Consider the following 25,898-nt stretch of genomic DNA (forward strand, 5'->3'; position numbering starts at 1 on the left):
GGGTCAGGACCCCTGGGAGGGTCGCGAGGGGGTGTCAGAGGGGTCCCCGAAGACCATCAGAATATACAATATTTTCTGTAGTCATGGGGGTTCTGTGTGGGAAGTTTGGCCTAATTCTATCATTGGTGGGGTTCAGAATGCTCTGATTGTAGGTGAACTATAAATCCCAGCAACTACAACTCCCAAATGTCAAGGTCTATTTTCCCCAAACTCCACCAGAGTCCACATTGGACATATTGAGTATTCGTGCCAAGTTTGGTCCAGATTGATCATTGTTTGAGTCTACAGTGGACTTAGGTGAACTACAACACCCAAACTCAAGGACAATGCCTACCAAGCCATTCTAGCATTTTCTGTTGCTCAAGGGATTTTTGTGTAGCCAGGTCTGATTCAATTCCATCATTGGTGGAGTTCAGAAAGCTCTTTGATTGTAGGCTATAAATCCCAGAAACTACAACTCCCAAATGACAACATCAATCTCCTCCAACCCCATCAGTATTCAAATTTGGGCGTATCGGGTGTTTGTGCCAAATTTGGTCCAGTGAATGAAAATCCATCCTGCATATCAGATATTTACATTACGATTCATAACAGTAGCAAAATTACAGTTATGAAGTAGCAACAAAAATAATATTATGGTTGGGGGTCACCCCAACCACAACATGAGGAACTGTATTGAGGGGTCACGACATTAGGTAGGTTGAGAACCACTGCTCTACTGTGACTCCATGGTCAAACTCCACAAGTGAATCATTTTGAAATACTTAGAGATTTCTAGAGCCAATACCTCTCTAGGAATGTCTTGGTCCTCCAGTGCCATTTTATTATCGGTTTCCATTAGAAGTTGACGGTAGAGTCATGCTGAAGGATCTAGAGATTACTAGAATGAATTTTTCTCTTGGTCCTCCTATGTGATTCTATGGTCTATTTCTACCATAGGGTCATGTGAAAGGACCAAGAGATCCTGGATCAAATGCCTTTCTAGTTTTGTCTCAGTCTTTTGGTTCAATTCCATGGTCAACCATGTTTCAGCACCATGGAGAACACCTTTAATGGCTGGGTGAAAGCTTCACCAACCCAGGTCTAGATTCATGGCAGACACTAGCCCCATCTGGCTGATGGAGGGCATTAGGAAATTCCATTTTCTACCCTTCAAAAGACTTCAGATCTGGAAGGTCTTGGAATTCATACAGCTCAAGTCTGTAGTCTTCAATGAGAAGGAGATAGATGGAATTAAGCTAGGCTGAGGGAACCTCTTCTCCCCTTCATTCCTGAATGCCTGTGGTTGCTCTGTTTTCTCTCATTCTCTATTCTTTCTCTTCCCATCCTAATTGATGGCATAGAATGGAATTCTTCAGGATGCATGCTCCTTTGTTTTAAGACCTCATGGTCATTCTTCTTTGATGCACCTTCTATTTCATTCTGATCTCTCTCTTGTCTGTGTGAATGGGGAAATGCAGCCTTTAGAGATTTTCTCTTTTGTTTGAACTTCAAAGTTGTGAGGTTAGAGAGAAAGCTTAGATCCAATCTTTTCTGTCAATATTTTTATGGAGTTCTTATGTTTTAATCAACCTTTTTGAAACTTTTAAGATTGAACTCTGCATCTCGCTTCCTCAACCTAAAAAATTCTTTACAGCCACACTATATCGCTGCTGCTTGCTGTGAAAATGCTTTGCTAAGTATCCTGTTGCTTTACTATTTTGAGGAATTTCCCTAGCAGAATGAAGTAGAAATTCCGAAAGATGTTTTCGTGCCAGAAAGTTCAAGGTCTTCCAACATGAGTCTATCATCAACTTCCGATGGCCTCGTGAGATACCAATCCAAGAGGATGAGGTTTTGGTCTTGAGGGCTATCATTGCTCACCTTCCACATCAGCAGCACCTCTGTCCCCTTCTCTGTCCTTTTGGGTTTTGTCTTCCACCAGGTCACAAGGTTTCCTGAAGGCTCTGCAGGAGGGAAGAAGCAGAGGCTTTGGGGACATTCTGCACCCAACAGAGAGCTCAGGAGGAGACCTGAGGATCTGGCTCCTTTCCCAGTGACCCTGAATTGTGGGGACACTCACCTTTTTCATGGGTAGTGAAGTTCTTTGGAGGGCTCCAGTCACTCCAGTAGCCAACTGGGAACCTTCTGCAGCGCATCTGGGCCTGGTAATGGGCGCCATAACGAAAGCCGCAGTGTTGGGTTTTCCAGGTGAAGGGGGCGACATTGGGAAACTCGGCCTGAGAAAAGAAGGGGCACAAAAAGAGAGGCCCCAAAGAGGAATCCAGTCACACTAAATGCCCTTTTCAAAAACCTTTTTTTTCTCATCCTCCAGATAGATTCAGTTTGAAATTATGCAATCAAGACACACAAATGAAACAACAAGGCCACAAAGGAAAAGAGGAAAAACATACACAGGGCCCAAATGACTCATATATTGCACAGAAGTAAGGGATTAATTAGAAATTAGTTATACACTATTCCTTACTGCCTTCCAAATGTTATTTGTTCCTTGTCCATCCATTATAGACTGATTTAGTTACTAATAATCAAAACCACAAATTATTACATTGTTGGTTGTCATAGGGTGCATCTGCATTGCAGAGGGAATGCAGTTTGATACCACTTTGAATGCCATGGCTCAGTGCTATGGAATAATGGGAGCTGCAGGACTCACCAAGGCTTCATTGGATATGCTTATCTGGCCTATCTATCTATCTATCTATCTATCTATCTATCTATCTACTCTCCATCCATCTAGTGCCTCCCCCTCATCGACTCATCCATCCATCTAATCTCCATATAATCTATCTATCTATCTATCTACTCTCCATCCATCTAGTGCCTCCCCCTCATCGATTCATCCATCCATCCATCCATCCATCCAATCTCCATATAATCTATCTATCTATCTATCTATCTATCTATCTATCTATTTATCTATCTATCTACTCTCCATCCATCTAGTGCCTCCCCCTCATCGACTCATCCATCCATCTAATCTCCATATAATCTATCTATCTATCTATCTATCTATCTATCTATCTATCTATCTATCTATCTATCTATCCATCCACCCCACCCATCTATCTATCTATCTATCTATCTATCTATCTATCTGTCTATCTATCCATCTATCTATCCATCCATGCATCCATCTTTCTAGTATGCCTATCAGCCATCTGTTTATCTAGCTAGCTACCGTCCATCAACCCAGTCTACCTATTATCTGTCTGTCTGTTCATAGTAGTTTGGTGAGATACCAATGCTTTTGACCATGTGAAACCTCAGCTCCCAGGATTCCACAGCTTTGAACCAAAGCACTTCAAGTGGCTCCAAACTGCCTTAATTCCATAGTGAAGATGCCTCCTTAGAGTGAATCGTCCCAGCACCTTGGGCAGAGCTCAAAGTAGAGTAGAGAAGGAATTCCCTGCCCGTTGGGGAAGGGGAACCCTGGCGGAGATACTCACCAGGGCCCACTCTTGGTCCAGCTCTGACTGGAAGCGGAGCTGGCAGTCCTGGTGCATGTACCGGCCGCTGCCCTCGGCTCCCTCCCAAGACACCTCCACACAGTTGGTCTCCTCCGGGTGAGAACGCAGTGCTTGTAGGACAGGAGGATCCAGCTTGACTGGAAGGGAGAACATAGAAAGTAAAGGCCCTTTACATAAATGCTTTGGAGCAGTACTTGTGAGGAGATATGATGGCTATGTTTAAATATTGAAACGATGTCCTAAGGAAGAGGGAGCAGGCTTGTTTTCTTCTACCCTGGAGACTCAGGCTAGATCTGCACTGCCCCTTATCCCAGGATCTAATCCCATATTATCTGCTTTGAACTGAATTATATGAATCCCCACTGTCATATAATCTAGAATATGCAGATAAGCTTGGATCTGATCCTGGGATATAGAATAGAATGACCTTATTGTCATTATGCATCATACAACGAAATTAAATGCCATCCCCAATACGCATTATATATGTACAAATTACAAAACAAAGCACCCATCCTTTCACATTCTTATCGCTATTGCATAACCCCTTATGCCACATTAGTGTGAAACCATAGAGTTCAATATAGTCATGGCCAGGCATGTAGCCGGGGGGGGGGGGGGCTCCCGAGGGGCTTCAGCCCCCCCCCCCGAAATTCTCATGGTGGTTTGCATGGTGGTTCGTTAAACTGTTATGTTTATTCATATCATGATCTGATCACCATACTCAATATATCCCATATGCATGGGGGTATTGGGGTAATGATACAAAAGGTTTGCTAGGCTAGACCCTCTTTCACTCAGACTCAGCCCCCCCCCCGAAACTCAGGCCCCCTGACCCCCCCTGAAAAAAATTCAGCCCCCCCCCCCCCGAAACGAAATCCTGGCTACGGGCCTGGTCATGGCTCTAGGATAAAAGCTCTCTCTCAGCCTATTGTCCTTGTTTTTATCATCCTATACCATCTGCCAGATGGTAATCATTCAAAAAAAAAAAAAGAAGAGTATCCAGGGTGAGATGGATGCTTAAGAAAAGAAATTTGCTTTCTTAAGGCAGTGGGAATTATTAAGGTCTTCCAAAAAGGGGAGAGGGCAACCAATCATTTTCTGAGAATGAGATTTGCTCAGTGTTTCCTACCCATCCATCGCCCTCTCCTCCACCCAAATCCCATGGAAACCTTTTTGTGACCCAACAAAAACAGCCAGCAAAAGGGACCAAGCTTGGCCGGGGGGGTGGGGGGTGTCTTTCCCACCTAAATCCATGGGGTCGGCACAGAGGGGCCTCGATGCTGTGGCTCCCAAGTCGTTCTCCACTGAGACCCAGAGCCTCACAAACTGATAGAGCTGGAAATCATGGCGAGGAATGGTGCAGGAACTCTGGCCAGACGGAGGGACGCAGGGAGAAATGGTCGCCCGATGGATGGTGCAGTTCTTGTCAGTCCTGGAAAGGCAAGAGAGAAATGTTAGGGAAGTTCCCCCAAAAACTGTAGAACAAGGGTCCTCAAACTCTAAGGCCCAGGGGCCAGATATGGCCCTCCAAGGTCATTTATCCGGCCCTCACTCAGGGTCAACCTAAGTCTGAAACGTCTGAAAAGCACACAACAACAACAACAATCCTATCTCATTAGCCAAATCAGGCCCATACTTCCCATTGAAATACTAATAAGTTTATATTTCTTTAAATTGTTCTTAATTTTAATTATTGTATTGTTTTTAAGTGTTTTTTGCACTACAAATAAGATATGTGCAGTGTGCATAGGAATTCATTTGTATTTTTTTCAAATTATAATCCAGCCCTTCAACAGTTTGAGGGACTGTGACCTGGTCCTCTGTTTAAAAAGGTTGAGGACCCTATTGTAGAGTATTTAAAAGTACAAAAATAATACTTAGAGGAGGCATGGGCCAACTTTGGCCCTCTTCTAGGTGTTTTGGACTTTAACTGGTGCGCCTTGCAGTTGCTTAGGATTCCTTCTTTAACAACAAAAGTGTTAGGACACCAAAGCTTTTATCAATGGAATGGAAAAATCTTGAGGTGCATCTATGCTGTAGAATGGATGCATTTTAACAGCTTTGGTTCAATGCTATCGCATCATGAGGACTGTAGTTTCACAAAGCCTCGAGCTTTCTCTACCAAAGAATGCTGATGCCTCACCAAACTACAAATCCCAGGATCCCATAGCATTCAGCCATTGTCACAAGAAATATAATGTGCAGATTTGATAAATGTGGATTTGATATGTGTGGGTATGAATGGAGCTGAATGAAAGATGAATGGATAGAGTTGATAATGTTGGAGACACCATTCTAAAGGATTAAGGCCTGAAATGGCTAACTACCTGCTTTCTGGACTGTAATTAAAAATCTGCTAGTGAGAACTGAAATGGTAAACTGTGATAAGAACTGTAACAGTGATAAGATAAATGTTTACATTTGTTTACATCTGTCCAGGAACTGTATTAACTCTAAAGGAAATGATCTCTGTTTACATTAGTCAAAGACAATGCTCTTTCAAGTCACGACACCATAACTATTAAATGAGAGATGACATCCCTCAAATAGGAGCTTCAGGTGCAGCTTCTGAAGCAGCTTCCCCTTTGGCTTTGCTCAGCACTAACTTGAATCTAACGTGCACCCTAAATTTGGAGAGATCATTTAGCAAAAAAAAAAAAAAAAGAAAAAAAAATACAGTAGATCCAGTCTGATCCTGGAGCCATCAGTGATTGCTTCCAGAAGTTCCTTTTCCTTACTGGACACCATGGAGAGCGATCTTGGTCGGAAGGAGACTGTCTTGCCCTGGGTCCCAGTGACAGGTCAGGTTCTTTGTGGTCACGTTCATGATGCAGGTCAGGTTCTGGGGCTCCGATGGAGGATCTGATGGATGAAACAGTCTGTCAGTCGTCCCCTAACTGTGGCCCTCCAGCAGTTTGGGCCTCCAACTCCCAGAAGCCCCTGTGGCAAGCTTGTTCAATGATCAAGAATTTTGGGAGTTTGAGGAGGCCTGGTCTAAGTGAAGAGAGGAAGGGTTTGGGCTGATGCTCGCCTCACTATATTGCCACAGTCGGGGAAGAACCTCCCCAAATCTGGGTCTCTTTCACTGAACATGGCACATCCATCTTAGGCTGCACCTGGACTATAGAATTAATGCAGCTTGGCTTCCTTTTGACTACCATGGCTCAGTGCTATGGAAGCATTGGAGCTGCAGTTTTGTAAGGTTTTCCATTAATGTCTCATTAACTATCTATCCGTCTATCCATCTATCCATCTATCCATCCATCCAATCTATCACATCATGTCTATCTTTCTAATCTACCCATCATTTATCTATATCTCTGTCACTCATCTCTGCCCACCCAACCATCCATCCAACCAATCATCCATCTATCTATCTATCTATCTATCTATCTATCTATCCATCCATCTCCCATCCATCCATTCTACCTATCATCCACCTATCTATCATCTGTCTGATCTATCTGTCTATCTATCTATTTATCTATCTATCTATCTATCTATCTATCTATCTATCTATCTATCTATCTATCTGTCTATCTATCTATCTATCTAGTTTGATCATCCATACATCCAACCATCCATCCATTCATCCATCGATTTATTCTACCTATAATCTATCTATCTATCTATCTATCTATCTATCTATCTATCTATCTATCTCCCTCCCAACTATCCATCTATCTATTCTATCAATCGTCCATCCATTTATCCATCCATCCATTCTAACTATCATCTATCTAATCTTCCTATCTACCTATCCATCTATCCATCCATCCATCCATCCATCCATCCAACCATCCAGTTCACACATCATCCATCTATCTATATACCTATCCCACATCCATCTATCCAGTCCATCATCTATCATCTCTCTCTCTCTCTCTCTCTCTCTCTCTCTCTCTCTCTATATATATATATATATCCACCATCTTTCCATCCATCCATTCATCTAGTCTACCTATCATTCAACTATATACCTATACCATATCCATCCAGCCATGTGGTCTATCATATATCTGTCTATCTATCTATCTATCTATCTATCTATCTATCTATCTATCTATCTATCTATCCTACCTAGGCTTCCATAGCACTGGAATCTACGTCTAGGTAGAATCTATGGAATCTACCTAGGCTTCCATAGCATTGAGCCATGGGAGTAATGTGGGCTCAAATTACATTCATTCAGTGTAGATGCACCCTCAAACCCTCAGTTTAGAATGAAAGGGAGGTTAAGGAATGAAGGAATGACCATCATGCCTAACAGGCATGGGCAACCTTCGGCCCTCCAGGTGTTTTGTATTTCAACTCCCACAATTCTGACTGTTAGCAATTGTGGAAGTTAAAGTTCAAAACACCTGGAGGGCCCAAGTTTGCCCATGCCTGCCTTAAAACAAAGGAAATTGCACCCTGAAGAAGTTCCATTCTACGCCATCAATGAGAATGGCAGGAGAAAGGACAGAAAGTGAGAGAAAACAGAACTACATAATCCAGCATTCAGGAATGAGAGGGAAATAAAGGATTCCCTCAGTCTAGCTTGATTCTATCTATCTGCTTCTCATTGAAGACTACAGACTTGAGGCGTGTGTGGTTGAATTCCAATGTCCCCCCATCCGTCTACTTACATCCGGCCTGGACTTGGGTGAGGTTGATCAATTGGGCCACCTCCATTTTCCTCTTCACCAAACAGCTGATTGTGGTCACAGTACGGTTGAGGGGCCCAATGGTGATGTTGGAGACTTCTACCCCATTGCCCAGGCTCTGCTGGTTCCCAGCGAAGAGTTCCTCGTCCCACCTCCACATCACCTGGGTGGCCCCTTCCCCTGGGAATGCACACCGGTGGGTCCAGACAGTGCAGGAGGCTGAGACCCTGCCTCCCCAGCGCACAACAGGGGCATCAAGGGCGATGTGGCTGCAGGGCAAGGTCAGGACTGTGGAGGGAAAAGGGGAAGGCTCACGTCAAAAGAGCCTCCCAGGAAGCAAATAGCACCACAACATGGGAAGGGGAGCCAGAAATAGTGACTGCAGGCCCTAAGAGCCCCAGTAGCCAGCAGGGTAAAAGGAGGAGAGATACTGGGAGGTGTAGTGCAGCAACACTCAGAGGATTGTATCAAACCCCACCCCTGATAGGGTTGAAAGAGCAATGTTTTCTGTTTCTCCAAGTCTTCTGTTGCTATTGAAAGAATTCCAAGGTTTCATTAGGTACCAAAACTTGGCAGATGTCATCTATCTATCTGTCTGTCTGTCTATCCGTCTATCCATCCATCCATCCAGTCTATTATATCATGCCTATCTTTCTAATCTACCTATCATCTATCTAATCTACATCTCTGTCACTCATCTCTGTCCACCCAACCATCCATTCAACCAATTATCTATCTATCTATCTTATCTTATCTATCTATCTATCTATCTATCTATCTATCTATCTCCCATCCATCCATTCAACCAATCATCCACCTATTGATCATCTAGTCTGTCCATCCACCCATCCATCCATGCTACCTATCATCCATCCATCCATCCATCCATCCATCCATCCATCCATCTATCTATCTATCTATCTATCTATCTATCTAGTCTGTCCATCTATCCATCTATTCTACCTATCATCCATCTATCTATATACCTATCCCACATCCATCTATATCTAATCTATCTATCTATCTATCTGTCCGTCCGTCCGTCCATCCAGTCTATCATATATCTGTCTATATCTTTAATCTATCTATCTATTATTTATCTAATCTACATCTCTCTCTCTCCATCATCTCTGTCACCCATCCATTTATTCAACAATCATCTATCTATCTCCCAAAAATCCATCCATCTATTCTACCAATCATCTATCTATCCATCCATCCATCTATTTTACCTACCATCTAATCTAATCTATCTATCTATCTATCTATCTATCTATCCATCTACCCATCCATCTAGTCTACGTATCATCTATTTATCTATATACCTATCCTGCATCCATCTATCCAGTCTATTATTTCTCCCTCCCTCCCTCTCTCTTTCTATCATCTTTCCATCCATCCATTCATCTAGTCTACCTATTCATCTATATACCTATACCATATCCATCCATCCACCTGGTCTATCTATCTAATCTACCTATCATCTATCTAATCTATATCTTATCTATCACCTATCTCTCTAATCTACATACTATCTATCTATCTATCTATCTATCTATCATCTATCTAATATTTTATTGCAAATTTTAAAAATGTAATAAAACTTATTACATTTTATTGCATTATTACATTTTGCTTGAAAAGAAACTCAAGACAGAAAGAAAAAGTGAATAAGGAGGAAAGAGGGGGAAAAACAAACAAAGAAAAGATATTCTTAAAGGCAGTTGTAGATGCATTCAGTTGTCTATTTATTCTCTAACTACAAATATTAGCATTATAGTAATTTTCAGTTGATGCTTTGGTTGTCTTGCTATGGGCTCAGAGCATTAAGGCACACAGGGAACCCATTATTTCAGAGGGAATATCAATGGTCGCACCTGGCCACCCACCTCCAGGCAGCAGAAGGAAGAGGATGGCGCCTCCCAGGGGGCTTGTCCAGGGCTCCTTTGGGGCAGCCATTGGTCCGATCAGCGGTCAGGCATTACCTGCAATGGAGAGAGACATACATTCAGGCAGACACCAATGGGGGACATGTATCCTCCCCCCCCCCCCCCGAATAGAAATAGGCAGTGAACGCAGGGTAGTTTGCCTACAGCCTCTACTTATCAAAGATAGACACTCCCAAATTTAGGAATCCTTCCTCCTGGTTAGATTCAATGAGGTTTAAAACAGGGGATTTCCAGACAGAAAAAAAATCAGGGCCAGCTAACACATCACAACAAAGGATTCCCCCAGGCAGGAAACAGCCAGGCTTTGAAGCTGCAAGGTCATTCAATGCTAATTAAGGTGGCCAATTGCAACATTCACACTTGCCTCAATCAGACAAGAGTTCATTCTCCCACCCTGGACATTATTCCACATATATATAAACCTCACTTGCCTAATTTTCAACAGACCTCACAACTTCCGAGGATGCCTGCCATAGATGTGGCTGAAACGTCAGGAGAGAATGCTTCTGGAACATGGCCATATGGCCCGGAAAACTCACAGCAACCCAATACCATAATTATTATGACTGTAATAATAACATTCATTATTATGCTGTGGAATGAATGCAGTTTGACACCACTTTCAGTGCCGTGGCTCAGTGCTATGAAATCCTGGGAGTCGTAGTTTGTAGAAGGGGGTAAAGACCTGCTAAAATAATACAGCACCCAGGATTCCATAGCACTGAGCCATGGAAGTTCAAATGACGTCAAACTGCATTCGCTCTCCTGTGTGGATACACTCTGTGAAGTCTAGAATTTCACCATCTTTTGTGCCCGAAAGAAGGATTGGCAGCAACATGGCAAAAACCCTGATTTGCTTCTTGTATGGTTTGGTTTCAGACCTGTGAAAAACCTCAGGCACTTGGCAGTGTCTCATAATTCCCCTCCACCCTTTCCCCCTCCAACAGAAGGACAAATCACGGCCAATTTTGCCGCTCCGAGGCACTAGAAATACAGAAAGAGGCCAATGTCGTGACCAGAAAATGCAAATGATGTGAAATTTTGCCCATCTGTTTGCAGAATGCTGCAAATTTCACTTCCCGGCAATAGAAAAGGTGCATTTTGTATTTTCCATTGCATAAGACAGGGTTAGTGTAATGAAACCAAAATGGGATAAAGCTGCAAAACATTGATGCCATCCTTAGTTCAGGCTCTTGTTATATTTTATCTTAATTACGATTTACATCTTTATTAATGACTTAGATGAAGGGTTAGAAGGCATGATCATCAAGTTTGCAGATGACACCAAATTGGGAGGGATAGCCAATACTCCAGAGGACAGGAGCAGGATTCAAAATGATCTTGACAGATTAGAGAGATGGGCCAAAACTAACAAAATGAAGTTCAACAGTGACACATGCAAGATACTCCACTTAGGCAGAAAAAAATGAAATGCAGATACAGAATGGAGGACGATGCCTGGCTTGAGAGCAGTACATGTGAAAAAGATCTTGGAGTCCTCGTGGACAGCAAGTTAAACATGAGCCAACAATATGATGTGGCGGCAAAAAAGCCAATGTGATTTTGGCCTGCATTAATAGGAGCATAGTGTCTAGATCTAGGGAAGTAATGCTACCCCTCTATTCTGCCTTGGTTAGACCACACCTGGAATATTGTGTCCAATTCTGGGCACCACAATTCAAGAGAGATATTGACAAGCTGGAATGTGTCCAGAGGAGGGCGACTAAAATGATCAAGGATCTGGAGAACAAGCCCTATGAGGAGTGGCTTAAAGAGCTGGGCATGTTTAGCCTGAAGAAGAGAAGGCTGAGAGGGATATGATAGCCATGTAAGAGGAAGTCACAGGGAGGAGGGAGCAAGCTTGTTTTCTGCTGCCCTGGAGACTAGGACATGGAACAATGGCTTCAAACTACAAGAAAGGAGATTCCATCTGAATATGTGGAAGAACTTCCTGACTGTGAGAGCCATTCAGCAGTGGAATTCTCTGCCCCGGAGTGTGGTGGAGGCTCCTTCTTTGGAAGCTTTTAAACAGAGGCTGGATGGCCATCTGTCGGGGGTGCTTTGAATGCAATTTTCCTGCTTCTTGGCAGGGGGTTGGACTGGATGGCCCACGAGGTCTCTTCCAACTCTATGATTCTATGCTCTATTAGAGATCTCTCTGCTAATTTAAAGTATTTTCTGTTTCAAAAAACGAGAACTTTTGATTGGGGTCTGCATTTTGGAAATGGTTCTGAGATGAGAGATTGCAGCCAGGGATCCAACTGCAAATTGGAGATATTAAACTGTTTGCCACAAAGAAAAAGAAACCAATCCCTATCTGTGTAATTGGGCAACGTGACAATGCGAGAATTAATTCCAACTGCTGAAACCAAAGCTCAGAATGGAACTGCTTTTAATGAGATTGTAGAGCTGTTAGGGTGAGTGAATCTACGCCAGTGGTTCTCAATCTTCCTAATGCCAAACCACCTTAATGCAGATACCCATGTTGTGGTGACCCTTAACCATAAAATTATTTTTGTTGCTACTTCATAACTTCATAACTGAGCGCAGCTCAGACCCCTGCTTTTAAATTAATTTGACCTGCAGCGGGGAGTTCCGCAGTTCCTGGAGGCAAAGATTGGGCCAAACTGATGAAATGTGCCCCAACCGCAAGCTCAGCCAGGGACTCAACACAGCCCTATGCTCTCTTTTGCTTTCTTTTCACCTTCCTACCAAGCCCAACTTTGTAACAAATCCCCAAATAAAAATTAATGAAATTGCAACATTTAACTCTCCAGCCTGATACTTTGTGTCTTTTCTTGCCTGAAACTATCTAAAAGCATGAAACTAACCTTTTCCAGGCCGCGGGAGACTGCAGGCCTGCCCGGGATGCCTTCCTGGTGTCCCGGGGAGGCCGAATCTGCGCTCCTCCAAACCGCGGATACTGAAACCCCCCTTTTGGGCCCCAGTATCCGCGAGATGGCGGATCGCCTCCATTTTGGTGGCATATTTTTCCTAGCTTAATTCTATCACTATCTGCTATCTCGCTTTTTGCATTTTGGGCTTCTACACCTGGGGAATAACCATTTAAGTTTTAAGAATATATTTTACAAGAAACAGCTGATTGTCAAAAAGTCGGCTCCGTTGCTGCTGTGCTGCTGCGCTTCACCATTTCATCACCCCTGCCAGACCCTGGCCCTGAAGACTCGGTGTGATTACCCCATGAGGCTTTCAGGGAAGAGCCTGACCCTGGGGCCCCAGTCCTTGGAGGGAGTTATAGTTTCCCAAGGACCAACGACCAACTCGATCCTGGTGTTGCAGAAATCCATTCTTTGGCTCAGTGAAGATAACCAAGCACCTTTCTGTGACTGTTGGACTTCCCTCAATTTCTTTTTGGCTGAAAGGAACTCATTTTCATGTCTGAACTTCCCCATTATGAACTATGGACACATGCTCTATTAAAATTATTTTAATCAATTTCTCTGGCGGTTGGGGGGTGGGATGTTTGATGTGAATTTCTTTGGATTCCTATATTCCCCATGTGTTTTTTCCTTAATTCCTGCCCTGGCACCCAACCCATCGCCCTTCCTTCAACTTTGGTGAGATTTCTTTTGAAAACTTTGAGAACTTAGGAAAAACCTTTTAAATTGGGCTTCTCTTTGCTGACCATTGTAGCGAGCCCTCTTTGGTGGGTCTGCAGGGTCTCTCCTTCAGGACCAGACCCTTTTAAATTTCTCCATGATTTCACATGGATGAGCTCCTTCTGTCAGCTACAGCTCCCCATGTGGGGACATGAGAGAAACCTCCCACAAGAATGGTAAAACATCAAAACATCTGGGCATCTCCTGGGCAACATCCTTGCAGACGGCCAATCTCACACCAGAATCAACTTGCAGTTTCTCAAATTGCTCCTAACACAAAAAAATTGCCATATAATCCAGTTCAAAGCAGATAATCTGGATTTCATTTGGCAGAGGTGAAGGGGCCTGAGACAACTACTTATAGCTGTAGAATCTGTATCTTTGGGTAAAGATACATGCAAGTCCTCAGATCCAAACAACAGCAAATGCTTTTCAACGCAAAATCGACAGATGTGACTCAAGTGGGAAAGAAAGCAAATTTCCCAGTCAAAACTGCTGCAACCTGGAGAGAGTGTTGCTTGTTTCCTGTGAGTCAGAGAAAGGGACTCTGCACATTCCCAGAGACCTCCTGGTTTCCTTTCCTGCTCTGCAAGGGCAGCGAGTCTCCATCCTTAGCCCTGAGGGAGGAAGGTTTTGGATGGATTGGTGGAAGGGACTCTGCTGAATCACCAGGCAGACAGCAGCTCTCCGACACCTTCCCTGTGGTGCTTTGATGACAGGGAAATTGGGCAGAAAAATCACATTATGGCACCCAGACACCGCCACCTGCGTCACCCCTCTCATCCGCCTCCACTAGTGCAACAAATGTTGTTTTCTGAGCAACCAAAAAGTTCCAGGAATGTACTCTTTGCAGGAACATCCCTCCCATGATGTTCTATGTACCACTGATGCCATTTGAGACTGGAGGTGGGTAATTTTGGGCACCTGATATGACACTTCATAACAGGGGATATTTATGTAAACATCAGACCAGGGTCAAAGTGGCAGAAGTTATTAATGAACAAGAACACAAAGGCTCCTTCTACACTGCCATATAATCCAGATTATCAAAGCAGATAATCCATATTATCTGTTTTGAACTAGATTTTATGAATCTACACTGCCATATAATCCAGTTTTATGAATCTACACTGCCATATAATCCAGCTGCACCCGTACCTTGAGAAGCCTGACTTGGCCACGGTAGTCCATGCTCTAGTCACATCCTGTTTAGACTACTGCAACACTCTCTACGTGGGGTTGCCTCCGAAGACTGCTCAGAAGCTTCAAATGGTCCAACGATCGACAGCCAGGATGCTAACAGGAGCGGCACTCAGGGAGCACATCACTCCACTGCTGCGCCAGCTCCACTGGCTGCCAAACTGCTATCGGGCACAATTCAAAGTGCTGGCTTTAGCCTTTAAAGCCCTAAACGGTTCTGGCCCGACCTATCTGTCCGAACGCGTCTCCTCCTATGAACCAGTTAGGACATTAAGATTGTCTGGGGAGGCCCTTCTCTCGATCCCGCTGGCTTCACAAGCACGCCTGGTGGGGATGAGAGACAGGGCCTTCTCAGTGGTGGCCCCTCGGCTGTGGAACGCCCTTCCTGCAGATATTAGATCGACCCCCTCCTTACTTTCCGGAGGAAAGTAAAGACCTGGCTGTTTGAACAGGCATTCGACTAAGCAGTGTGATTGATTGACTGACTATCGGAACACGGAATATCGGATAACGAGTTTGGATTCTGATTTCATTGATGAGACCTGATGGATTTGTTATATTGATGTACTGATGTATTGATGCTGATGTTAAATGATCTGTGATGCTATTGCTTTTAAATGCTTAATGATTTTGTATTGTGTATACCTAAATTGTTGTAAACCGCTCTGAGTCGCCTAAGGGCTGAGAAGAGCGGTATACAAATAAAGTAAATAAAGTAAATAAAGTAAATAAAGTAAATAAAGTAAATAAATAAATAATATGGATGTTATATGACAGTTTAGGCCCCTTCCACACAGCTGTATAAAATCCACAATGAACTGGATTATATGGCAGTGTAGACTCAGATAACCGAGTTCAAGGCAGATAGCAGCTGTTAGGAATTGTGGGAGTTGGAGTCCAAAACACCTGGAAGGCCGAAGTTTGCCCAAGCCTGGTCTATACCGAACTTTTCAAAATGTATTATTTGACGGTATAGATCCAGCCTTACATTACTAGATGCTATTACTCTGGAATAAGATTTGTCTGCTTGGAAATATGAATAAGAAAACTTTGGTTAGAGAGAAAGGAGATTGGGATCCTAAAGCAATTCCTCCAGTAAGGCCCCTTCTATTCTGCCATATAATCCAGATTTTCAAAGCAAATAATCCACATCCACAGCTTTGAACTGGCTTATATGAGTCTCTATATTGTCATATAAAACAGATCAAAGCAGATAGTCTGGATTTTATATGGCAATGTAAATGGGGCCCAAGTCCTTTTTGCACCAATATTTGCACAAATTTCCTTCTAGAGCAGTGGTTCTCAACCTTCCTAATGCCGCAACCCCTTAATACAGTTCCTCATGTTGTGGTGACCCCCAACCCAAAATTATTTTCATTGCTACTTCATAACTGTAATTTTGCTACTGTTATGAATCCTAATGTAAATATCTGATATGCAGGATATATTTTCATTTACTGGACCAAATTTGGCACAAATTCCTGATAATGCTCAAATTTGAATACTGGTGGGATTAGGGGGAGGGGATTGATTTTGTCATTTGGGAGTTGTAGTTGCTGAGATTTATAGTTCACCTGCAATCAAAGTGTGCCGTTGCACGCTGGGCCTGTGCATAAGACTGTAGACAGGATATAAATTCTGTGTGCCCAATGGGACGCTGGGGCTGCCTCAGATTAAAGGCCCTTGGATTTCCTTAAAACAGAGTCTTTAGATTGCTTAAAGGCTCAACAAAGTTCTTTATTAATGAAAACAACCAGGTACTTTAAGGCTTTCTTAATAGTCTATTGGCTCTCTCAATCTTGTCCACAGGGAACAGGCACTATCTTCATAAACTGTATTTTAACCTCTAATCTGGGCAGTCTGTCTTTGCCTCCGTTGGTGTGGAGCCCCTACACCAAGTACCAACTGCTTCTGGCTTCCGCAAGCGACCCTTAAGCAGAGCTTTGTAGACTTCCAGGGAAAAGAAGTTCAGGTTTCGGTGATGGCTGGCTGAAGTCCTTCAGTAAAGGAACTGTAGGGCTTTATAACCCCGGCCAAGCTGTGGGCTGTATATCTCCCCGGCCAAGCCGTAGAAGATGAAGCTTTCTACAGGAGCTCTTGGTTTTATGTCCTGTGTGAAAGGCTTCTCTGTGTGGACTGAACTCAAACTGGCTCCTATTCCCTCCAAAACCCAAAAAGGGGGCGGGACCTGGGAACCTAACTATAATTGACAGGTGGCTTGCCCTATGATTGCAGCCAAAAGAAGCCACCTATCTGCAGAGTCCCTGAAACTTAGGACTATAACAAACATTCAATGCAAAGCAAACAAAATTGGAGCTCCTGGTACAGTTGTACCTGCACACAAAGAGCATTCTGAACTCCACCAATGATGGAATTGAACCAAACTTGGCACACTGAACTTTCATGACCAACAGAAAATACTGGAAGGGTTTGGTGGGCATTGACCTTGAGTTTTGGAGTTGTAGTTCACCTCTATCCAGAACTCAAAACAATGATACATCTGGACCAAACTTGGCACAAATACTCAATATGCCCAATGTGGAGCACTGGTGCAGTTTGAGGAAAATGGACCTTGATATTTGGGAGTTGTAGTTGCTGGGATTTATGGTTCACCTGCAATCAAAGAGCATTCTGAACTCCACCGACAATGGAATTGAACCAAACTTGGCACACAGATCTCCCATGACCAACAGGAAATACTGGAAGGGTTTCGTGGGCATTGACCTTAACATTTGGAAGTTGTAGTTGCTGGGATTTATAATTTACTTACAATCAAAAAGCATTCTGAACCCAATCAACGATAGAGTTGGGTCAAACTTCCTATACAGAACACCCACGACCAACAGAATATACTGTATTTCCTGGGGTTTTTGGTGACCCCTCTGACACCCCCCTCATGACCCCCCCCCCAGGGTTCCCAACCCCCAGTTTGAAAAATGCTGTTGTAGAGCAATGGTAGAAATTACGTGGTCCATTAGACACCAACACTAAAATCTTTGCATATGAACCTCATTTCCAACCCTATTTTTTTTTCCTACGGTTATTCAGACGATGCATAAAACTGATAAGACATAAACATTTGGAGATTTAGGGAATCAAGCCACAGCTTTTTCATCAATTTGAGGGGCTTGGAGCAATTGCTTCATCTGAATCCAGAGAAGGTAATACTGCAATATTTTGTTGCAGGCTGCACTGCTGTTTCCTCCAGTTTGGCCACAGTTGCTCAACATTGCCTTTCAAGAGGAAAGAATGTCTCTATAGTAGAGACTGGGATGGAAATGGAGATATGGCCATCCCCCACAGGTCTGATTTATGGGGCTTATATCCTGCCTTTCTCTCCACATTTGAATTACAAGAAAATGTGGCCAGAACCAAATCCGGAACATTGCAGGACATGAAAGCAATATGCATACAGTTCAATAGGTTATGAGATTTAAACCAAACACTGAATTTAATGCAGTGTTGTGTCCATGATCTGAAACCTGCCTGCATTTTGCTGAGCAGTAAAGGGAGACCATGGGCAACTGAATTTCTCATGGAAGGGAATCCCACACTTTCGAGGTGACCACCAAGGCCATTGAAAATCCAGATTATCTGCTTTGAACTGGATTATATGGCAGTGTAGATCCACTGCAAGAATGTGCTGTCTTCTGTCCTCACCAAAAATGCCTTAGCGGGCAGTAAAACTAAGGCCCCATCTACGGCCCCTTCTACACTGCTATATAATCCAGATTATTAAGGCAGATAATCCACACTCTCTGCTTTGAATTGAATTATATGAGTCTACACTGCCATATAATCCGGTTTAAAGCAGATTGGGTTGTTGTAGGTTTTTTCGGGCTATATGGCCATAGGTAAAGGTAAGGTAAAGGTAGTCTCCTGACATTAAATCGAGTCATGTCTGACTCTGGGGTGTGGTGTTCATCTCCATTTCTAAGCCGAAGAGCCAGCGTTGTCCATAGACACCTCCAAGGTCATGTGGCCGGCATGACTGCATGGAGCGCCGTTACCTTCCCACCGGAGCGGTACCTATTGATCTACTCACATTTGCATGTTTTCGAACTGCTAGGTTGGCAGAAGCTGGGGCTGACAGCGGAAGCTCACGCCGCTCCCCGGAATCGAACCTGCGACCTTTCGATCAACAAGCTCAGCAGTTCAGTGCTTTAACCCACTGCGCCACCGGGGGCTCCCTATATGGCCATGTTCTAGAGATATTCTCTCCTGACATTTCGCCTGCATCTCTGGCAAGCATCCTCACTACCTCTGAGGATGCTTGCCAGAGATGCAGGTGAAATGTCAGGAGAGAATGCCTCTAAAACATGGCCATATAGCCCAAAAAACCACCTACAACAACCCAGTGATTCCGGCCATGAAAGCCTTCGACAATAAATTAAAGCAGATTATCTGGATTTTATATGGCATTGCAGAAGGGGCTTCTATTGCCATGTAAAATCCAGATTATCTGCTTTGAACTGGATTATATGGCAGTGTAGACTCATATAATCCAGTTCAATGTGGATTATCTGCTTTCGTAATCTGGAGTATATGGCAGCGTAGAAGGGGTCTAAGGCTGCATTTACACTGCCCTATACCCCAGGATCTGATGCCACATTATCTTCTTATCCCAGATTATCAAGCAGTGTAGACTCAAATGATACCATTCAAAGCAGATAATCTTGGGATCAGATCCTGGGATATAGGGCAGTTTCAATCCAGCCTCAGAAAAACCGTCCTACTGAAGATTCCAAAATTTAGGATACATTTACACTGTATACTGGAGCCGCTGGTGGCATGATGGGTAAAAGCGCTGAGCTGCTAAACTTGTTGACTGAAAGGTTGCAGGTTCGAATCTGGGGAGCAGGGTGAGCTCCCACTGTTAGCCCCAGCTTCTGCCAACCTAGCAGTTCGAGAACATGAAATTGTGAGTAGATCAATGGGTACCACTCCAGCAGGAAGGTAATGATGCTCCATGGAGTCATGCTGGCCACATGACCTTGGAGATGTCTATGGACAACGCCAGCTCTTTGGCTTAGTAATGAGTTGGACACGACTGGACTTAATGTCAGGGGAAAACCTTTACCTTTACCTTACACTGTAATGCAGGTCTCTCTCTCTCTCTCTCTCTCTCTCTCCCCCCCCCCCCTCTCCTTAATAAGGTTTTCCTTATTAAGCCCGCTGGTCATTCAGGTGCACTTCCTGAATGACTACTTGACAGGATCAGAGCCAAGTAATGGCCCCAAAGCCATACAATACAATATTTCTGTGGCTGGATCTACACTGCCATATAATACAGATTATCAAAGGGGATAATCCACATTATCTTCTTAGAACTGGATTATATGAGTCTACACTGCCATATAATCCAAATCAAATCAGATAATCTGAATTTTATATGGTAGTGTAGATCCAGCCTGTGAATCCCTAACGTCTTTCCTCTCCTCAACACACCATTGCTTTCTCTATAGAGCTCTAACTGTATGCATAATGCTTGGGTTTTACACACTTGTGGCACTCACTCGGCACCAATGTGCCAAACAACAACTGTTTTTTGGCTTGGCAAGTGGGCTCATGCCTCTTCCCCTGCATCTCTCTTTTTGGCAGAAGGAAAAGCCAAGGCACCAAAGAAATTTAGGGCACAGACTGAACAACAGAAGAGTCAAAGCAAAAACACATGCACCAACCTCATGGCTTCATATGCATAGTGCAAAGTAAGTTCCAGATGCAAGACACAATGATGATGATGATGATGATGATGATGATGATGATAATAATAATAATAATAATAGCGATCCCAGGTGACAGCAGGATTGCAGAGAAACAACTGGAAAAGCTGACACGATATGAAGATTTAAAGATCGAACTGCAAAGACTCTGGCAAAAACCAATAAAGGTGGTCCCAGTGGTGATCGGCACACTGGGTGCAGTGCCTAAAGATCTTGGCCTGCACTTAAACACAATCGGCACTGACAAGATTGCCATCTGCCAGCTGCAAAAGGCCAGCCTTCTTGGACCTGTATGCATTATCCACCGATACATCACACAGTCCTAGACACTTGGGAAGTGTCCAACGTGTGATCCAGTACAACAGCCACCAGATTGTCTGCTGTGGACTCATCTTGTTGTAATTCTAATTCTAATTCTAATATTAATAATAATAATAATAATACTTTATTTACATTCTGCTCTATCTCCCCAAAGGGACTCAGGGTGGATTCCAAACATAAAAGGCAAACATTCAATGCCCGATTACAACAACAATACATCCATACTAATAAAATTTATACAACCCAACATATTAATACGAATTATAACTTAACAAACTAATATTAAATAAAAATACAGACTGTTATAACAGATATAAGACAAAACAAATCCTGGGGTCTCCAAACCATCCTTCATCTCAGGGTCACAAACTTTCTTTACCCACCCAGAGAATCTCCCAATCAGTGCCCCTAAATTGATTTATAATAATAATAATCATGTATATCTCACCCTCTCAGGCCAAAGTGCTGCCGTTAATTCCTGTTTCTCTCTGTGCTTCTTTCTCTCTCTGTCTCTCTGTGCAAGGTAATTGCAAAACGCCTCTTCTGCTAAGGCGTTATCTGTCCAACTCCGTCTCTCAGGAAGGAAGGAAGCCAAGGATCCTGTGGCTGGCAGCCTCCTGCCTCAAAGTCCCCACCATCCTCTCATCAGAGTTTTATAAGGACTGGGGGCAGAATTGGGGATGTGGCCATCTGGGCACACCTTCCTTCCCTGCCACATGAAATCTGTGGATGAGAAAAAGGAGAGCCATGTGGGCAGTTTTTAGCTCTGCTGGTAATGAAGGCATTGGGAGGGGGGATGCACCTGACCCTTCCTCCCAACAGGTAGACCAATCCATCTCCAGAACTGGATCCATTGGCAGTTGCACGAAGAGCTTTTGGAAAGAGTGGGAAAACCAACCAGCACTGAAAACACTCAGTTAGGCAAGGGCTTCAGAGTGCCCTGGGCTCACTTTAGAAATGATAGAAGATGCCAATAAGGCATCTTCAATCATTCCCAAAGTGGACCTGGGGCACTCTAAAGCCCTTGCTCAGTTTGGTTACTCTTCTGCCTGTGATGTTGCAGTGCCCAAATTGGGCTGAATAATTCCCACAATATGGGTCAGATAAAAGCAAGGGGCAAGGGGTGAGCATTCTGGCACTCTCGCCAAAGCCCAGTTTGGTCTCCTGCCTAAATGTGGCATTTTTTTGGGGAGGCATGGAATTACAAGACCAATGAGCTGGAAGGAACTCCAAAGGCCATCTAATCCAACCCCTGATGCCACCACAGTTGAATGCCCACTATGACTTAGGTAGGTCTCCAACCCCTGCTTAAAAATATGCAGTGACGCAGTGGGTTAAAGCACTGAGCTGCCGAGCTTGTTGACCACAAGGTCGCAGGTTCGAATCCGGGGAGCAGTGTGAGCTTCCACGGTCAGCCTTAGCTTCTGCCAACCTAGCAGTTCAAAAACATGCAAATGTGAGTAGATCAATAGGTACAGTTCCAGCGGGAAGGTAATGGCGCTCCATGCAGTCATGCCGGCCACATGACCTTGGAGGTGTCTGCGGACAACATCGGCTCTTCGGCTTAGAAATGGAGATGAGCACCACACCTCAGAGTTGGACACAACTGGACTTCATGTCAGGGGAAAACCTCTACTTTTACCTATATACATGCAATATTTATAATATTATATAAATTATATAATGTTATATAAATTATAATATATAGAGAGTTCCACTGCTGAACAGCTTTCCTGTAATTTGAAGCCATTGTTCTGCGTCCTAGTCTCCAGGGCAACAGAAAACAAGCCTGCTCCCTTTTCCCTATGACTTCCTCTCATATATTTATACATGCCATCATGTCTCCTTTCAGCCTTCTCTTCTGAAGGCTAAACATGCACAGCTCTTTAAGCCGCTCCTCATTGGGCTTATTCTCCTTGATCATTTTAGTCCCCTTCCTCTGGACACATTCCAGCTTGTCAACTTCTTCCTTCAGCTGCGGTGCCCAGAATTGGACACAGTGTGAGGCAGAATAGAGGGGTAGTATGACTTCTCTGGATCTAGACACTAATCTCCTATTTATGCAGGCCAAAATCCCATTGGATTTGTAAGCTGCCGCATGAAATTGTTTGCTCATGTTCACCTTCCTGTCCATGAGGACTCCCATTTTTTTTCCACACATACTGCTGTTGAGCCAGGCATCGTCCCCCATTCTGTATCTTTTCATTTCATTTTTTTCTGCCTAAGTAGAGCATCTTGCATTTGTCCCTGTTGAGATTCATTTTGTTAGTTTTGGCCCATCTCTCTAGTCTGTTAAGATCGTTTTGAATTCTGCTCCTGTCTTCTGGAGTATTAGCTATTCTTCCCAATTTGGTGTCGTCTGCAAACTTGATCATGCCTTCTAACCCTTCATCTAAGTAATTAATAAAGACGTTGAACAGAACCAGGGCCAGGACTGAACCCTGCGGCACTGCATTCATCACTTCTTTCCAGGATGAAGAGGAAGCATTGGCGAGCACCCTTTGGGTTCGGAAGGGAGCAGCTTGCAATATGGCTTAGAATCATAGAATCATAGAGTTGGAAGAGACTTCATGGCCCACCCAGTCCAACCCCCTGCCAAGAAGCAGGAATATTGCATTCAAAGCACCCCTGAAAGATGGCCATCCAGCCTCTGTTTAAAAGCTTCCAAAGAAGGAGCCTCCACCACACTCCGGGGCAGAGAGTTCCACTGCTGAACAGCTCCCACAGTCAGGAAGTTCTTAATAATGTTCAGATGGAATCTCCTCTCTTGTAGTTTGCAGCCATTGTTCTGTGTCCTAGTCTCCAGGGAAGCAGAAAACAAGCTTGCACCCTCCTCCCTGTGACTTCCTCTCACATATTTATACATGGCTATCATATCTCCTCTCAGCCATCTCTTCTTCAGGCTAAACATGCCCAGCTCTTTAAGCCGCTCTTCATAGGGCTTGTTCTCCAGACCCTTGATCATTTCAGCCGCCCTCCTCTGGACACATTCCAGCTTGTCAACATCTTTCTTCAATTGTGGTGCCCAGAATTGGACACAATATTCCAGATGTGGTCTAACCAGGGCAGAATAGAGGGGTAGCATGACTTCCCTAGATCTAGACACTACGCTCCTATTGATGCAGGCCAAAATCCCATTGGCTTTTTTTGCCGCCACATACATTGTTGGCTCATCATTTAACTTGCTGTCCACGAGGACTCCAAGATCTTTTTCACATGTAATGCTCTCAAGCCAGGCATCCCCCATTCTGTATCTTACCAGATCCATTCGATTTCTGGTGTTGTGGCTCCATGGGGGGAAATCAATATATGCTGCCCAATGACAAAGCTTTCCTTTTCCCAAAGGGAAGACCAGACTGTGTTGGTTTTTCTGAGCAGAAAGCCTCACTGCAAACTCTTCAGGACAATTGAAACCCTGAGAGAATTGTGCGCAATGGTCATCTCTTATTCTTCTTAAAGGGCTTTTCCAGTTCTTTGGAAAGCTATTTCTTAACCTGGGAATGAATAGTGATGAATGCTCTTTTGACATGGATCTGAGGAATCTCCAGCAGAGCCCATTGGAGAGGCCTAAGGAGTCATAGAATCGTAGAATCAGAGAGTTGGAAGAGACCTCATGGGCCATCCAGTCCAACCCCCAGCCAAGAAGCAGGAATATTGCATTCAAATCACCCCTGACAGATGGCCATCCAACCTCTCTTTAAATGCTTCCAAAGAAGGAGCCTCCACCACGCTCCGGGGCAGAGAGTTCCACTGCTGAACGGCTCTCACAGTGAGGAAGTTCTTCCTCATGTTCAGATGGAATCTCCTTTCCTGTAGTTTGACGCCATTGCTCCACTGCATCCTAGTCTGGTGGGATACTGGTTAGTGATGTATAGGCTATTGGCAGAACTTGGAGGAAGGGTTCCATTTTCTGGGGGATTCTGGGAAGTACAGTCCAGGAATGGGTTCCCCTCCAAGCTCTGTCCTTTGCCCACTTTAGTGGGAGATTCTGTAGCCCCCAAAGTTTCTCCTGCTGCCCCTGAACCTCTGGTTTTTTTGTGGCTTCGTTTTTCTGACTCCCACAAACTAGGTTGAATTGGTTGAGTCTTGATGAGATAGGTAAAGGTAAAAGTATTGTCGAAGGCTTTCATGGCCAGAATCACTGGGTTGTTGTAGGTTTTTTTGGGCTATATGGCCATGTTCTAGAGACATTTTCTCCTGACGTTTCGCCTGCATCTATGGCAAGCATCCTCAGAGGTCGTGAGGTCTGTTGGAACTAGGAAGGTAAAAGTTTTTCCCCTGACATTAAGTCCAGTTATGTCCGACTCTTGGGATAGGTACTCATCTCCTTTTCTTTTTTTGAATATAATTTTTATTGAATGCTTTTCTAACTTTTACAAATAAAATATGCATAATCGGGAGGAGGAGATGGGAATAAGGAGGGGTAAGGTTAGTGGTTGGGAGGGGGGACATATCCACGGGGGGGGGGGGGTGCACACAAGGGGGAAAGTGGGGTGTGGGAAGGAGGGAGTTGTCTTGACTTCCCAAACTAATTCTCCACATCTTCTAAAAAAAAAACAAATAGGTGAAGTAGGAGTATGTATCTCGATTATTTTCTGTCTTTTCGGCTTCTCTCCAATTTGTATTTGTATTTACTCTATTTCCTTCTTCAAATTAAGATGTCCTTCTTTGGTTTTAATTGTAGCCACCTTTCTTTGTAGTCTTCTCTTAATGTTCGGTCAGATATTCATCAAATGGTTTCCAGTCTGTTTTCTTTATTGTTCTTCCTTTTGATTCTTTAAGATAGAAGGTCAACTTGTCCATGTCTCTTATTTCGCTGGTCTTACCTAGCCATTCTTCTTTAGATGGAACCTCTTTGATTTCCAGTTTTTTTGCGTACACCATTCTTGCTGCCATCGTTAGGTATGTGAACAGAATATCCTTATTTTGATCTAGCTCAGTCTCTTCATCTGTTATCCTTAGTAGT

The 25,898-nt window shown here is 43.8% G+C and overlaps 1 protein-coding gene across 1 annotated transcript in view; it reads right to left on the minus strand.

The window, feature by feature from the left end:
* CSF3R (colony stimulating factor 3 receptor) overlaps window positions 1–21,660 on the minus strand; it is a 36,276-nt gene extending 14,616 nt beyond the window's left edge. Inside the window, exons 1-8 of the mRNA XM_067460642.1 lie at window positions 21,381–21,660; window positions 10,009–10,104; window positions 8,102–8,407; window positions 6,212–6,335; window positions 4,718–4,905; window positions 3,450–3,607; window positions 2,063–2,219; window positions 1,864–1,946 (exon numbers count right to left, since the gene is read on the minus strand). Coding sequence (XP_067316743.1) covers window positions 1,864–1,946; window positions 2,063–2,219; window positions 3,450–3,607; window positions 4,718–4,905; window positions 6,212–6,335; window positions 8,102–8,407; window positions 10,009–10,078 — 1,086 coding nt within the window. The 5' untranslated portion in view covers window positions 10,079–10,104; window positions 21,381–21,660. The remainder of the gene's footprint in view (window positions 1–1,863; window positions 1,947–2,062; window positions 2,220–3,449; window positions 3,608–4,717; window positions 4,906–6,211; window positions 6,336–8,101; window positions 8,408–10,008; window positions 10,105–21,380) is intronic.
* Between the last annotated feature and the right edge of the window lie 4,238 nt (window positions 21,661–25,898).

This window comes from Anolis sagrei, chromosome X, assembly GCF_037176765.1.
Source record: "Anolis sagrei isolate rAnoSag1 chromosome X, rAnoSag1.mat, whole genome shotgun sequence".
Taxonomy (NCBI): domain Eukaryota; kingdom Metazoa; phylum Chordata; class Lepidosauria; order Squamata; family Dactyloidae; genus Anolis; species Anolis sagrei.